General features: G+C 41.5%; 1 protein-coding gene across 1 annotated transcript in view; it reads left to right on the top strand.

Moving 5' to 3' along the window:
- Positions 1-16,766, top strand: part of LOC106811185 (serine/threonine-protein phosphatase 5-like) — a 31,073-nt gene that overhangs the window by 1,633 nt on the left and 12,674 nt on the right. Inside the window, exons 2-6 of the mRNA XM_014814728.1 lie at positions 12,911-13,058; positions 13,281-13,414; positions 14,284-14,349; positions 14,643-14,741; positions 15,135-15,240. Of these exons, the coding sequence (XP_014670214.1) occupies positions 12,911-13,058; positions 13,281-13,414; positions 14,284-14,349; positions 14,643-14,741; positions 15,135-15,240 (553 nt within the window). The remainder of the gene's footprint in view (positions 1-12,910; positions 13,059-13,280; positions 13,415-14,283; positions 14,350-14,642; positions 14,742-15,134; positions 15,241-16,766) is intronic.

Here is a 16,766-nt window from a genome sequence, read left to right as displayed (position 1 = left end):
TGTGTTACGCAGTCAATCTGGTGTGTACAAGCTTAGGGCCAAACAAATAGAGTGTGGTTACGGTTTCCCGACCGACCCCTATTCTATCTCCAGGCGACCGCCTAAACATTAAGTTGTCAAGTTTTCTTAAGTAAAGAAAAAAAAAAAAAATTTATATATATATATATGTAGATAGATAAATCACAAGAGCATCACCTTTGTTGCTGTTACTCAGAGTTTTCACGCTTGCGCGATCATGCAAGACAGACTTAATGATAATAAACCTTGTAAAATTGTATATGAAATAATATTAAGTATATATATATATAATAAATTAATTATTGAATTGGGACAAGTCCTGCTTCAAAAGGCACCACCACCATCCTTCGGTCGTAAATAAAATATTCAAGAAAATAAATGTTTCCCTATCACCCCTACCTACCCTAATTTTTTCAGCATGTAACGGTAACCCAACACAGTATATTTGTTTTGGCCTTACTATATAACGGTCACTCGGGTTTACAGTCAATATTAATCTGTATTATAACTTGGTGTAAGGGTCACCGGCAACCACACCGGTCTCACAGTCAATATACCTACATATGACCACATAACTATAAGGGTCACCCGCGAGCTACCAGTCAATTACACTTATATATACTATCAACTGATACTAGTATTATATCGTAACGGTCACGCGGCTTGCTGCGCTATGTTACCCGCCTTAACAAGTCAATACTGATATGTTATGCTACTGTATATCCCGTACTGTAAGGGTCACGCCCGGCGCTTACGTCGATATTTGTGGTAATATAGCTTGCTCCCGGAGGGGCACGCACCCCACATTAGGTAGGTATGTGCACTGCACAAGTCAAAAAATGGGGGCCTGGAACGAAGCTCAGGCCTGAAAATGGGGGTCTTCTGGAACTAATTTTGTGAATGTGGATCTCTGGAACTGCCATCATTCGAAAATGGTCGAAAAACAAGAACAGCAGCAGCAAGCTGACCATCCATCCCATTTCCATAAATGTGCAGCGTTGCATGCACGCCATACGCCCGGCTTTCAACGTATTCTGAAGTAACCGATGCACTGGAAGACGGAAGTGTTAAAAAAACATAGGGTCTCCCGGACGGTAAAAAATAAGAAAATAGAGGTCTCTCCTGCGGCAGCATACCTACCATGCAATATATATGGATGCCCCCCCCCCCCCGGGTAGCTGCTGTGAGTGTCACCCCAATCTTCAGTACGGGTGTGACTAACACATTACAAACAATATATCTGTAAGGGTAACCCCCAGCCTTGCGGTCAATACTAATATGCACTATAGTAAACTGCAAAATTCACCCCGGCCTTACATTCAATACTGATATGTTCTATAGTTTACTATAACAGTCAATCCGGCGTTATAGTCAATACTGTGGCGTATTATAGCTTACCGTAAGGGTCATATACACTGTAACAACGATTTTCCTCGTAAGTTACATAACACATCTTATTATCAATGCATAATAATTTAATAATTATTATATTATTATATATAAATATATTAAAATAGTATATATAATATATTATATATAAATACAAAAAAAGAAAAAAAAAATAAAAAAAAAAAATAAAAAAAAAAAAAAAAAAAAAAAAAAAAAAAAAAAAAAATATATTGTAATTCAATAGATCAACTGATATATAGTAATATCCTTGCTAATTGATATATCTTATCTTCATTATTATATTAGGCTAATCAAGCTATGGGATATAATCTCCACGTGATATAGTGTTAACTAGAAACGGCAGTTGTCGCCACTACATGTATCCCCCGTTGATCTAGTATGAATGGAATATCTCTTGTAAGCGACGTTAGAAGGCAGGCTAAAGTTTAAATAATCACAAAGACCAACAGGTTGTTAGACAACTGTGGGCCTCAGATGTGGAGAGTAATATGGAATCTGTTACCCTAGAAGGCCGAAGAGGAAACTGTAATCGACGTGAAGGTAAACTAAGGTCAACGGAGCAGTGTGGTTTTGTATGGCACAAAGACACGTCTCCCGAAGAATGTGTAAACTAATACCAAGTTTAGTCGCGGCTAAGTCAATTAGGGCTGAGTTTAGAGAGCGGAAGAGAAATACTGATCAAAGAATCAAAGGTAAAGGTGAAATAAAGTGCAGTGACCTGGTGGCAGTTTTTACCCGATCTCGGATCATCCATTCAAAATTTGGTGCATGAAGGTGTGCGTTATGGTAAAGCGGAAGACGCCAATCGTTGGTGTGGGCGTAGTCCATCGTTGCCATGGTAACAACATTGTTTGTGAAATATTGTAGAACCTGTAAGCTTGTGCTGTTTTTATCGCTGGATTGTCCAATGGAAGTGGCACATCAGGGCCCGATATAAACATTCCTATAAATAGATAATATATATAATAATTTGATGACAATCAAAAATTTAAATACAAGAATTTTAAATAAAAATATTTTTGATTTTTAATATTTTTTACAAATATGTTTTTAATTATTTTTTTTAATTTTTAATTAAATTTAATAACAAATATAATTTCATGACAATCGGGTAAAAACGTGCAGAATGCTACAGGTTCTGAGAATATTGCGACGAAAAAATGTTTTACCATGGCAAAACAATGACTCCCGCCCACGACCAAAAAACGTATAGCTTCGGCTACGATAACGCACACTATGCATGCCCCCCCTTCGAAATTTTGAAGATGATCCGAGAAGAACTGCAGGCGGAGAGCGTTCACAAGGAAAATCTCTAACGCGGCGGCGGCGCGGCCGGCGGCGCGACGATGCCAAATCCATAGTATCCCCACGAAGCTTCGTTCGGGGATACAATAATATCGCGAGGGCCTGTCGATGTAAAAGCTCAGCTTAATTACTTCTCTCGCACGAGCTTGTGTATAATAGCGTTGCTCCTTCACAGGAAACGCGCAAGCAAACTCCACCTCCCACTCACCCAAAGGTCACTTGATTATGATCTAAGCCACGACGCTCGGTAAAGGCACTAGATAAACACTCGAAGCCGGCCGGGCCTAATCACCGCAAAGAAACCATAACTATACCCTCGCATGCGCGGACGGCAAAGAACAGGTCAATGTCGTGAGCCGTCACAAGACCGTCAAGGGAAGACAGCTTAGAGATCAGGCCTTTCCCGTAACGAGAGTCAGTTAGTTCCTCTAACCCTAACCCTAACCCTAAACATACCTCATATAAAAATATAAACATAATACTAAATAACCTAAAACTACCTCGGGTACATATCTGTAGTACCTGTGTCCTGTTACGACAATGACCCTTCGTGCGGTAGTATCTAATATGCCGGACCGTACCTCGCCTACTCCACTAACGAGTCTAGGGAGTCGCCTACGCCTACTCCCTAACCCTAACCATATCAGATAGTTACCAGGGTGCGTTCCGGTATACCGGAACGTACCCAGGGTACGTTCCGGTAGTACCCTGGTGGACATAGACCCTATGAGCGACACTGACAGTCTTATAATATACAGAGTGGCTATATGCCCGGCAGCCCGCATATATCTGACGGCTGCCGGGCACGGTCTTCGATTTCCTAAATGCCCGGCAGTTTTTAATTTTCAGCGTTATCTCAAGTAAACAAGGGCTCTAGTATCACAACAGCTCTAGTGACTATAGCCCGCGTACGGTTGCCGCTGCCAGCGGCATCCGTACGCGGGCTGTAGTTACTAGAGCTACCGTCACAATATATGCGATGCCGATGACCATGCAAGCATACGGTGACCATGACGATGCAGTGTGCAGTGTGCTGTGTGGCACTATAATGTACAATATATTATTCTTCATAATCATATGTTATGTACACCAATATTTCAAAAATATTAACCACCACTAACAGCGTACGTGTGTTTTCAGCAGATTGCGCAATTTTTCTATCACATAATTTTATAAAGTACACGTGAACACAAGTGACATAGGTCACAGGTGCACATGCAGGCACTTGGGCCAATAATAAAATAATGGAAAGTGTACACAAATTGTGTTTACTGCGAAAGTAATGTTTATGTTGTCTGGCTAGTGGCTATCACTGAGTATCACCTAATAACTCTAAAATCTGCATAAATGCCATTCAGTTCCCCGACCTCTACAACAGGCAATCCCACTGGTACTGCATGCATGCCACTGTGCACAAACTCCCCAAAATATAGAAAATAGATATAGATATAGAATCGAGGTAGATAGAGATAGAGAACTGTCTGTCAGTTTGTACACAGTGGCGCTGATAGGGTCTATGTCCCCCAGGGTACTATCGGAGGGTACCCTGGGTACGGTTCGATATATCGGAAAGTACCTCGGGTACTATATACGATATGTCGCTGCGTACCCTGCATTGTCCCACCGTTCCTTGTTTCCGGTCCGTTCCCGCAAAATATTTGTTTCAGTATTCGCATTTCTTCTGGAAATTGTATGTATCACCGTGTAATTATGCAACATGCAGGTTGATAGCACTGTTGTGCCCGTTGGTGGTGTACATTTGGAAAGATTTCTCTCAGATCATGAATATTTGAATGATATGAAAATGAAAATATGAATATATGAAAAAGGAAAAAGAAAAATATAGTCAAACATAGCATACATTTTTATTGGATTGCGATGTTTTGAGGTTTCTTCTATGTGATGTGGTAACTTGACATTACGACATCAGTTGGCTGAAAGTCAGGGTACGGTGGGACAATGCAGGGTACGCAGCGACATATCGTATAGTACCCCGAGGTACTTTCCGATATATCGAACCGTACCCAGAGTACCCTCCGATAGTACTCTGGGGGACATATACCCTATCAGCATACTCAGCCACAGTGGCACATGTGCGGTTTGATTGTGTGTTGTAGAGCAGCATTTGATTGACACTTAGCCAATATAAAATTATTAGGGGATAGAGAGTACATAAACATTAAGACTTTTGTACTAAATGCAATTTGTGTTTATTTACCATTATTTTTAGCTCATCTGACGTAGTCAGATGCAGCTTGTAGAATCGCACGATCGTCCGTCCGTCCGTCCGTCCGTCCGTCCGGTCGTCCGTCCGTCCGTCCGTCCGTCAACAGTTGGGCACAAATCTTAACCGCTCGACGTACGGTCACGATATTCGGGTCGTTGGGGGGGGATCGTCAAAACGAGTTGGGATGTCGAAGCTGGGGGTCAGAGGTCAAAGGTCAAGAGGTGTAAAAGAAGGGGGAACATTCACTCCTTAACTTAAGGTATAGGGAGGAAATGCAGAATTGCGGCACAAATCTAAACGGCTCGACCTAGGCTCGTGATAGTCGGTGTATAGCATCATGGTAGGAAAAGCCATCACTGTGCCGAAATTGGAGGTCACAGGTCAAAGGTCAACGGGCACAGGGCAGATTTTAGACATTTTCTGAGGACATGGTCTGACGGAGCGATTGAAAAACTTTTTTGTTTCAGCGGTGACCTAGCATTTTTATGGCATTATTGAAAGGACCATGAAATCTACTTTCTGCTGACATCCGAAGAGTAAGTGTCAGATAACCTTTTGACCCTCAAGAGGAGGGTTAAACATGGATTTGTTGACTGTCTGTTAGAAAGAATTTGACTGCCGGGTTTGCTAGTAGAATCTATACATGCCTGGATGTATGAGGCTACAATGTCACAGTGAAATTTCAAAAGCTAAATTTGGTTAAAGAAGGTTTATGCTCCTTAAATCGTATAATTTATATGGCATTCTGTACTGTCAGTATGTTACATGTAATGTATGCCACTGCCAGTGGCTACTGCCAGTGCATGTGTTGGTGGTACTGTGGAGTTTTTGCCTTAATTGGTTACAGGTGGCAGCTCTCTGTTGCGCAGCCTGTAGGCTTGCGTAGGTAAATGGATGATCGCTTACCTATTCTGTCTTGCAGATAGTTGTTGCTACTACGTATGATGGGAGCTTCCATCTTTAATCTGAAGACACTTAAACGTACGCGCCATCTCGTGGCAACTTTCATAACGATCCCAACGAACATTCTTTTGAGAAGGTTCCTGATACCATCCCTGTGCATTCCACTGTTTCGGCGTGTATGTGAACACATTTGGGACTAACAGGGTTTACTAGAATCCCACCACTCCACCACAGAGTCACCGCAGTAGACGTTAGATGAGCGCTGTCGCTCTGCGGCACTTGTTATTATTGAATCGGCCCATGTGCCTGGGTGAAAGTGCATCCTGATTGACATTATCATGCCACAAAATAGTGAAATTAACCTGTGAATAGATGGAATAAACTCTGTGATAGTTGTGTAGAAATAACCAATGTTAAACTCAAGAAGTTACTACCATACTTCCATTTAAGAAGCGTGTTTTTACTATAATCAGAAATGTGGAGTATTTTTTAATACACCTTTAAAGGTATACATTTCTCTAGGTTCTTAAGATATTTTCAGCTAAGATAGGTTAAAATTACGCTTCATGAATAGTTTTATGGTTCAATATTTATTATAAATATTTTTTTTAAATGTTTTAAAACTGACGGCTATACCGTTGCTTACAACGACAGTGGTGCCACTGGCAGCACACCCACTGAAAAAGTTGCGCAAAGCAACGTTTCGACTGCAGGCTACAGACAGAGGGTGTTTCTTATTTATTAATTTAAGAGCAGAAGGATTGCAATATCTTATAAACGACATATAGTTTCAGTTATAATATGGATAAATTTGTCCTGAAATAAATATCGTTTGTTTAAATAGCATTTAGGTATAAATATAATTGCACTTTTGTGATTAGCCCTCGCTCTGTAACGTGCAAAATAAATTGGCAAATGCGCAACCTTTTCAAGGTGGCAGCACGGTCAGCGGGTGTCATGTGGGCGCCCAAAAATGAAGATTTCGAAATTCAATGTTGTTTTATGACAAACGTGAATGCGTAATTATAGATGTTTATAGGTATGTGCTATTATCTATAAATCTACTATCATAATATACTCTCGAATTCTAGAGGAAAGTATCCCTTTAATATATATATTTTTAGCTGGCAATTATGAGAAGGCATCAGATACATACAGTGAAGCAATTTCACTCAACCCTTATGAAAAGACGTACTGGACCAACAGGAGTATGGCCTATATGAAACGAGAGTTTTACGGGTTTGCACTAGCAGATGCCAATGAAGCCATCCGGTTAGACAAAAAGTTTCCAAAGGTTTGTGTTTCTCTATTTTTCTGGTTTATCTTTCACGACGAAATTATTGTATCATACTTTGCTGCCAGTGCACCTATCTGTCATTTTTCCTGGAACAAAAAAGTCCTGTACTTAGCCAGGGTGTTTTATTTGTAATGTGTATAGATATTTTTCTCTTGAGTAAGAGAATTTTGCTTCATTAAGAGAATTATAGTAAGAGAAACGATGCCCCTACGCTGAGATAATGAGCTGTGAAAATCTGGTATTTTCGCCGAAAACCGACTCCAGATCAGTCAGTACTGCGACTGTCTCTCGTTTTGTGCACTGTATGTTGCTTCCGGTCGCCGCTGTGTAGCGCTGACTCGATACGTTATTACTACAGCATTACTACATCCAGTGTAAGGGGCGGGTCATCACCATGGCGATAAATAACAATACGTTTTTGTGGAGTAATGGCTGCGTCAATGACTGGAAATGCGAGAAAAGATAGTAGAAGGAAAATAAATTTCATTGTCAATGAATGACGGAAACACGCGAGGTTTCTCGGATATCACCGAACGAGAGGGCGGGTCACAGTAGACTGATCTTGGGAGGTCGGGGGGGTTTTCGGGCGGAGAAGACCAGGTTTGTGAGGAGCCAGCTGGGAGGGTGGTAGTAGTCAGGGGGTGTGGAGGGGCGATGGTAGGAGCGGAGAGCGGGTTGTTTGTTATGGCAGTAGAGCTCGAGGGTTGGCAGATCAATGATGGCGCAAGATCGGTCAACTAAGTAGGTGGGGGAGGTGTATAATTCGAGCTTGAGGGATACGTGCAACTGGGTGTGCAGGCAGCTTGTGACCGGGTGTGTTGCACTGTCGGTTGGTGTGGGTGGTGGTGGAATAGGGGCGGGTGGGCGTTGGGTGGGGGTATATGAGCGCAGATCCGGGGGAGGGATGATGGATGTATTGAGAAAGACAGGAGATGAGATGAATGGGAGAGGAAGGAAAAGAGACGAACCGAGAGCGGATGTTCATAGGACTTGGTGTGGTCTACTATATTGAATAAACTTGTTCTGTGAAGATGCCTAATGCTATTAGAGAGATTTGCTAATACAGGACTTACTACGAGACGCATGGCATACAGAGTGTTCGTCTGTAGGGGAATAACAGCTGCCGCACTCAAGGCGACGTTTGAAGAGTAATGTATATTCTAAACTGGATATTTGTTGAATTGTCGAATACGATGCCACATTGGCAGTTTCGCGATTGTCACTTCAGTTGTGTCAATTGGATCGTAGGAATTAGTGGGGGATTGGTGGGCAGCATGTGGGGGTTAGTTGTGTATTGCCGCACACAAGATTTATGGGCCAATGCTATGTCACCTCTTGAATCAGTCAGATGACGCTTGGAATTGCGAGGCGGCCAACGAGTAGCGCGTCCGTCGTAGGGTCCGTGCGTTTTCCGTCTGCATGTGGGCTACGGTAAACGTAACTTTAGAACGTTTGCACCAGGGTGTGTGGCAAAGTTGCTACAGTTGGTTATCTATAGCTGGGAGGAGAGGTAGAGGTGCTAGTTATGGAGCACGCCAGTTTGACTACATTTTCGGGCGGGCGCCCCTGTTTTGGCAAAATTGAAAGTTGGCAATAAGTAGGTTGGCAGGTCCATCACACGGATTATTGCTCTGTTTTGGTATTGGACGGATGCGAACTAAGCGGTGGCGGACAGGCAAATAGCACGAGGGTTTTTGATATATTTACATATATAATTATGCACAGGAGTTAGGTGAGGTCATGACGATTTACATATGTTGCGGTGTCAGGCTCGGGTTGCGACTAAATCAGGAGCGTCATTGACCCACGATGTTGCAAGATTGGCATACCAGTTGTTATCTATGGGAGAGATATTGCAGTCTATTTGGGGAGTAGCGACAGTCGAACTACGTATCGAGCACGCCACGTTGTTGGCAATAGGTAATGGGCATAATTAGGTCGTTCAGGTCACAGATTGGTTGCTTTTTGTAGGTATCGTGAATGAATTAAGGACGGCCCAAAAAGAACATATAACGGGTATTTGATATTTTTTTTTTAAAATTACTCGCAAATTAGTGTAGATTTGGCAGTTCATATGGCATTTCAGTGTCTGTCTGCGAGTCGACGAAACTCAGACCGTTTGACCACTATGTTTTTCAATTTGCGACAGGGGCGTACTCTATTGGGAGAGATGTTGACGTCCTAGATTTGTGGAGACACGTCAGGGGTCGACTCCTTTCAGACCATGCCCACTTTTGGCAAATGAGGAATGGTCATCGTAGAGTTGATGTTCGTGTTGTTACAAGTGTGGTGATGTGAATGTGTAGGCTGGCCCAAAACAGTTGTTAGTCCTATGTTCGAGAAGAGGTGGAAAACGTCCTTTAGTGTATTTATCGTCTAGGACTGGTTAAATTAACTACAATATCATACGTGTATGGTGTTTAGATTCTTCGTTAAAGTAGTGTGGACTGATATATTTTTATTGTTTTCTGTTTTGCGCGATAGGTTCGAACCAAAATGGGGCGATTATTTAGGCGTATGATGCCATCTCTCGCCCAGGATTTCAGACTTCAGATTCTGAAACATTATTTGTACGCACTTCAAATTAGGCAATATTGCAGTATCAGAGATAGAAGGATATATGGGAATATATTTGCTATTATGGAGTTTCATAGTATTATCGTGCATTTTTTTATCCCCCTCCGTTTATCCACCAAGGCTGAGCTACGGTGTGCATTGACACTGGTTAGATTTATGACAGTGTTTGTATGCTTAAGGCTGTTTGCCATCAAATAGATTATTTATAGACAATGAAATCATTAAGAAATCGCTCCTCCTCTAGGTTCGTAGGGCGTGTACTATCGTATAGTGGTTCAGTGTGTATTACGCTAAGATTAAGGGTTGTGTTGCATGAGATTCAATCTCATTTGAGTCAGTAGGTATAAACTCGTTTATACTAATGCTAGCGCTCAGTTTGACTGAGCACGACGCGGCGGTGTAATCTACACTGTCGTCTATCTAGGCGCGATCTTCGCTCTATAAGGCGCAAACATTTGTAATAGATTGCTAAGGACGAGTGTGCTCGCAAGAGGGAACCAGGAATGACTCGATCGAGTAGAGAGGTGCGGTCAAACTGCCAGCTTTTCCAGCTAGGGGCTACAGACAGACCGGCGGTGTTTCCTTATTTATTATTTAACAGCAAAGAGGATTGTTATGATTTATGAAACGAATTATAGTTTCAGTTATAATATGGGATAAATTTGCCCGTAAAAATTAAATACTCGTTCGTGTTTAAATAGGCATTTAGGGATATAAATTAATTGCACTTTGTGATTAGCCCTCGAGTCTGTAACCGTGCAATATATTGTCGAGATACGCACTTTTTCAGCGTGGCAAGGACGGTCGCGGGTGTAATGCGCCGTTCAAATTTCGTAGCGTTGATGTGTAATTCTTATAACATTGAAATGTTAGGGGATTGGTAACAATAGTCGTTGGGTATTAGCGATTTGTTATACAGTAAGGTACAGTTGTATGCAGTAAAATCTAGGTTCTATCCTTTAATGCAACTGCCTAGGTACATTATCAAATTGTGTGGCTAAGCAAAGTCCGCAAGGGATTGCCAAATCTAGCCATGATATCTGTGAACCAAATCCGCTTAAGGTCGTACATATGAGAGTCATTTGCTACCCCCAGATGTAACATGGCTGAGTTGGCCAACAGCTGGCTTCGCCATGCCAGACCGTTGTACAACGGTGGATTGCCAATGTTGGCCCAATGAGTTATTTTGCTTGGCGGGCCTGACGTTGGCCAACGGTGGGCAACGTCGGCCAGCCAACGTTTGGCCAACGTCATTTTGCCACGTTGGCCCACGTTTTTGCCACGTTGGCCAAGGATTTTTTGCTCGGCTGGCAACGTTGGCCCAACGGATTGTGCTCGGTGGGCCAACATTGGACCAACGGCTATTGCCAACGTTGGCCACGGTCAGGCGCCACGTGTGAACCACGCTTTTTTCAGGTGCCAACGGTTGATTTCCTTCAAACACTCCCTTTCGGTTTTCTCTCTCTCTCTCTCTCTCTCTCCGCTCTCTCTCTCTTCTCTCTCTCTTCTCTCTTTCCACACCACACAACACACAACACACACACAACCGACACACACGCACACCTCTCTCTCTCTCATCTCGCTCTGTTTACACACAAACCAAACACGCACACCTCTCTCTCTTCTCTCTTCTTGCTTTTCTCCCTCCTCACAACACAACCAAACACACACACACCACACACACAAACGACACACACCACACACACACAACACAACACACACACCGCACGCACGCACACCAGCGCGTGCGCGGCGCACACACACACACACTACACACGCACGCACACCAACGGCGCTCTGCGCGCCACACCTCTCTCAATTCCCGACAGATGGCGTTCGCTCATGTGCCATTCTAAGTTGGGTAGGGACGTAGTATCCTGGAGTGTGGGAAGGGGCATGCTGCATGCGTTTGACTCTCTCTCTCTCTCTCTCTCTTTGTTCACTCACGCACACAAGCGCGCGAACACACTCTCTCTCTCTCTCTCTCTCTCTTCTCTCTCTCTCTGCGCTCTCTCTCTCGCCTCTCGCTCGTCACACACACATCACAAACACGCACACCCTCTATCTCTATCTCTCACACCACACACCCACACCACACCACACACACACACACGCGCCGCACACCACCACAGCAGAACACACTCACACACCACACACACCAACACCTCTTCTCTCTCCTCTCTCTCTCGCTCTCTCTCTCTCTTTCTCTCTCTCCTTTTCGTCTCTCTCTCTCTCTCTCTCCTGATTAGTTGCACACACGCAACACAGAACGCAACACTCTCTTCTGCCCTCTCTTCTCTCCACACACTCGCACACACACAACAGCACACGACCACACAAAACACACGAGCACACACACGCGCGGCTGCGACACCGCGCGGCCACACACACCACCAGCACAAAGCACACCTCTCTCATCTCACCAACACCACATACAGCCAACGCACATCTCTCTCTCTCGTCGTCTTCACACACAACACACACGCGCGCGCCGCCACACTCAGTGCTGCTCTCTCTCTCTCTCTCTCTCTCTCTCTCTTTCTCTCTCTCTCTCTCTCTCTCTCACCACACACCAACACCCACACACAACACACACACACACACACACACACACACACACACACACACACACACACACACACACACACACACACACACATGTATACCAGTGTTACATTTATTGTCAAATAATCAGGCTCCCAGATTACAATATCATGTGATTTTACAAAATAGCATGATAAATATATTGCCTGATGCATAGTCATCAATGATAATAACATAATACAGTATTACAGTCCTCACACGAGTTACGGAAGTATGAATTTTTAACGGAATTTGTAATATGACCACTAAATTTTGGTGCGATTTCTAAAGTCGCTCTCATGCAAATGTTCAAAATAAAGAGTTTGCTAGGCTGAAATTGGCAAAACATTGACTGCAATTAGGTAACCGTTTCATTCAACACTGTGTGGATGGACGTTGCATGAAAGTAATTGCACATAAATGAATACTGAAGTACATGATAATTCGAATTAAGCTAATAGATAACGTGCAATCTTTTCATGTTTTCATATTTCACTTTTCAAGTTTGTAACTGTTTGTTTTTCATTTTTTTAACTGATAAATCGTGCAAAGTCTAATACTAATAATACGCATACTATTGTTATTTCTAGGTTGTCCAGGCTCATCCTAATGATGTTGATGCAAAGAATAACTGCAAAGAATGTAAAAAGATAGTTCAGGAAAAAGCCTTCCTAAAGGCAATAGCCGTTGATCACCAGAAATCCTCTGTTGCAGACTCACTTGATCTAGACAGCATGTGTATGTAATTTTTGTTTCATTTGAATAACTGTTGCACATGAAATTGTAATAGTAATAATGATATACAAAAAGATTCTGTAAGTGAATGTATAACCTTTTTTAAATGATATAAACCAGATTATATAATGAGTTAAGATTAAAATTACAATAAAGCACACATGAAATATTTATCTGGTACTGCAATATCAAAGATTACCTGGAAAACCTTTTTTCTATCTATAGGTATTGAAGGTGATTACATTGGGCCAAAATTGGAGGTGGTCAATGGTCAAGAAACAGTTACACTTCCTTTTGTTGAGCAGCTACTGGAACATCAAAAACAAGAAAAAAGGTTGCATAGAAAATATGCGTATAAGGTATTCCAAAGCTTTCTACTTACTGATGCTAATGCCAGTGTAATATAAACAAGGAAGTGTTGTGACTGGTATAGAATACATGTAATATTTTAATACTGTTGATTTTTGTGCTCAGCCATGCACACTCGCTAGGATTGTGACTTAATTAAGCAACAACTTATAGCTCTGCTCCTGGCATGTATGTAGCCAAGCCAATGGCTGTCTACCTAGAAGTCCTGCATGGCATCATCTGCTGCTTCTATCAATACGTCTGTGATTCACTCCTAGTTATTGACACGAGAATGGTGCATGGTAATGTTAAAGATATCCGAGGCCCGATGTGACAGCAATGCAAGACAAACGAAACTCAACACAGTTAGAAAGTAATCAGGTCCCACAAGTGGCTTATACACACGCTTGATTGCTGGATACACACATATAACCTATAATCTAGCACCCAGTGGCAAGCACGGCAAGCACACACATGCACCATTTATAGTCACATCCCCTATTGTGATTTAATTGTATGGTTGTGAATTCCTTTCTTTGCTGTCTAATCTGACAATAACACTCCCATAATCCTTTGCATCATTGTCAGCATGTATGGATTGCAGCTACGGTCATAATCAATTAACGTACTTCCAGTTTTTCGATGATATTTAACATATCTTATAAATTTATGTGTTTACAATTGCTTTATGTAGTAAGATGTAATGATGTGTTGTCGCTTGTTGTTTTTACAACCATAAAAGTAGTGGATTTTATGAGATGTATTTTGCTCAACTCCTCTTAGATCTGTAATCATGACCTCAATTACAACGCATTTTATACGAGTTATTATTATATAGGGAATTATATATTTATCAAGTTAAAATGTATTCTCTTTCTAGATTTTAGTAGAAATTAAAAGAATGTTCTCAGAGCAGCCCACTCTAGTCGATATAACTATTCCTGAAGTAAGTACAACTATACATACATAAGCATATAAACTAAGAAAGTGACTAAATGTATATCTACATAAATTAAGATAGTAAGCTGTATATATTTCGTGTTGCCATCCTTCATTTATAGGAACACTAGATGAATACTAGACTAGTATGGGCATAATGTTAATATTTGCTTGTATAATTTGGATTAAATTTTGATCATAACATATACTGTATATCGTAACATATATCACATTGCATTGACTTAACATAATAATATCATTCAGTATGTCACTGTAATAATTTTTTTCTATTGTAATTAGGGAAAGTCATTTACAGTTTGTGGTGACATCCATGGTCAGTACTATGACCTCTTGAACATATTCAAGTTAAATGGACTGCCATCGATTGACAACCCATATGTATCCTTGTTTGAACTTCTAAGTTTCCCAAACAGCCACAGGTCTATCTATGTCTTCGTACCTTGTACAGTTGTACTCTTTGTACATTTACGTGCACATGACATCTGATGACTGTATATTCAGCGTGTTAAAGCTTTGGACACGTTCTAGCTAGTTGTACCCACTAATAATAAAGAAGTAATATTGGGGTAATGCTAGAAATATTGAATGCCATTTAATCTACATGTTGGAGCGGTGCTATATATCAAAATGTTGATTATTGATGATTTTTTACTCAAATGCTGCAATCGACCACTTGATCAGCAGGTATTACTGTGGTACTACCATGAAGCTATACATTTAATAGACATAGGTTTATTGTTACAAGATATACTTCCTCAATAGAGGTTTCAGCTGTTCAATGGAGATTTTGTTGACCGAGGCTCATTCTCAGTAGAAGTGATACTTGCACTGTTTAGTTTCAAATTACTTTATCCAGACCACTTCTTCATGGCTAGAGGTGAGTAACGGTCTGTGTAAGGCACTGCAGTTGTATACCTGAAGAGTGCAGTATGGCTGAAGGGGTCGTTGTCGTATCAGGTACTACAGATATGTACCCGAGGTACATATATGTATACACAAAGTGTACCAGACTTGTACTACAGGACCCGGTTCCACAGTCGTGGATTAACTTTAACTGGGGAAAGTTTATTAATTCGACTAATACTGCAACATGGTTTCAGCATTTCACCGTTGTACACTCTCCTTCTTTATACGCTCTTGATAGTATATGCCTCCCTGGTCATTTTAAGAACAACCTATAATGAGCAAGTAAAACATTTGTTAAGATTGGTGGTTATATAATTGAATAAAACTGTTCTGTGAAGATTGCCTAATACTAATTATTTGCTAATACAGGGATACTACCGAAGAGCAATGGCAAATTTTGCCTTAGGGAAATACAAGCTCGCACTCAAGGATTTTGAAGCCGTATGTATTACTTCTAAAACTGGATAAATTCTGTGAAATGTGAAATACGTGCAACATTGCATTTCCGGATGTCCCCTTCAGTTGTGTCAATTTTATCTTAGAATTCTGGATGGTGCACATTATTATTGTTATGCCAAAATAGCATTATTAGCTCACCTTGACATCGTCAAGATGAGCTATTGCCATGGGATATCGTCCGTCGTACGTCCGTCCGTCCGTCAACATTTGGCTACGGTCAACGATAACTTGAGAACCGTTTGACCCACATGTTTCAAATTGCATACAGTTGTTACTCTTATGGGAGAGATGTGAACGTCCTATTTTGGAGCACGCCAGTTGACCTACTTTCGAGCCACGCCCACTTTTTGGCAAAAATTGAAATGGCCATAAGTCAGTTCAGGTTCAACGGATTTTGCTCATTTTTGGTATGAGGATGAATAAGGACTGGCCCCAAAACATATCACAGAGGTTTTGATATATTTTTTAAATTATGCAAATTAGGTAGATATTGGCAATTTCACTATGCATTTCAGTGTCTGCCTACGGTTATCGATAACTCAAGAACCATTTGACCCACATGTTTCAAATTGCATACAGTTGTTACTCCTATGGGAGAGATTTGAACGTCCTATTTTGGAGTACGACAGTCGACCTACTTTCGAGCCACGCCCACTTTTTGGCAAACATGGTAATGGCCATAATTAGTCAGTTCAGGTTCAACAGATTTTGCTCATTTTAGGTATGTGAATGAATAAGGACCGGCCCCAAAAACATATCACACGGGTTTTGATATTTTTTTTAAATTATGCAAATTATGTAGATTTTGGCAATTTCACTATGCATTTCAGTGTCTGTCTACGGTCAACGATAACTCAAGAACCGTTTGACCCACATGTTTCAAATTGCATACAGGTGTTACTCCTATGGGAGAGATTTGAACGTCCTATTTTGGAGTACGACAGTCGACCTACTTTCGAGCCACGCCCACTTTTTGGCAAAAATGTAAATGGCCATCTAGATTCATTCAATTTTGTTAAATTTACCTATATGAATGGG

Source organism: Priapulus caudatus, unplaced genomic scaffold (assembly GCF_000485595.1).
Source record: "Priapulus caudatus unplaced genomic scaffold, Priapulus_caudatus-5.0.1 Scaffold512, whole genome shotgun sequence".
Lineage (NCBI taxonomy): Eukaryota > Metazoa > Priapulida > Priapulimorpha > Priapulimorphida > Priapulidae > Priapulus > Priapulus caudatus.
Note: the sequence above shows the minus strand (reverse complement) of the source record. Positions and strands in the feature narration are given on the sequence as shown.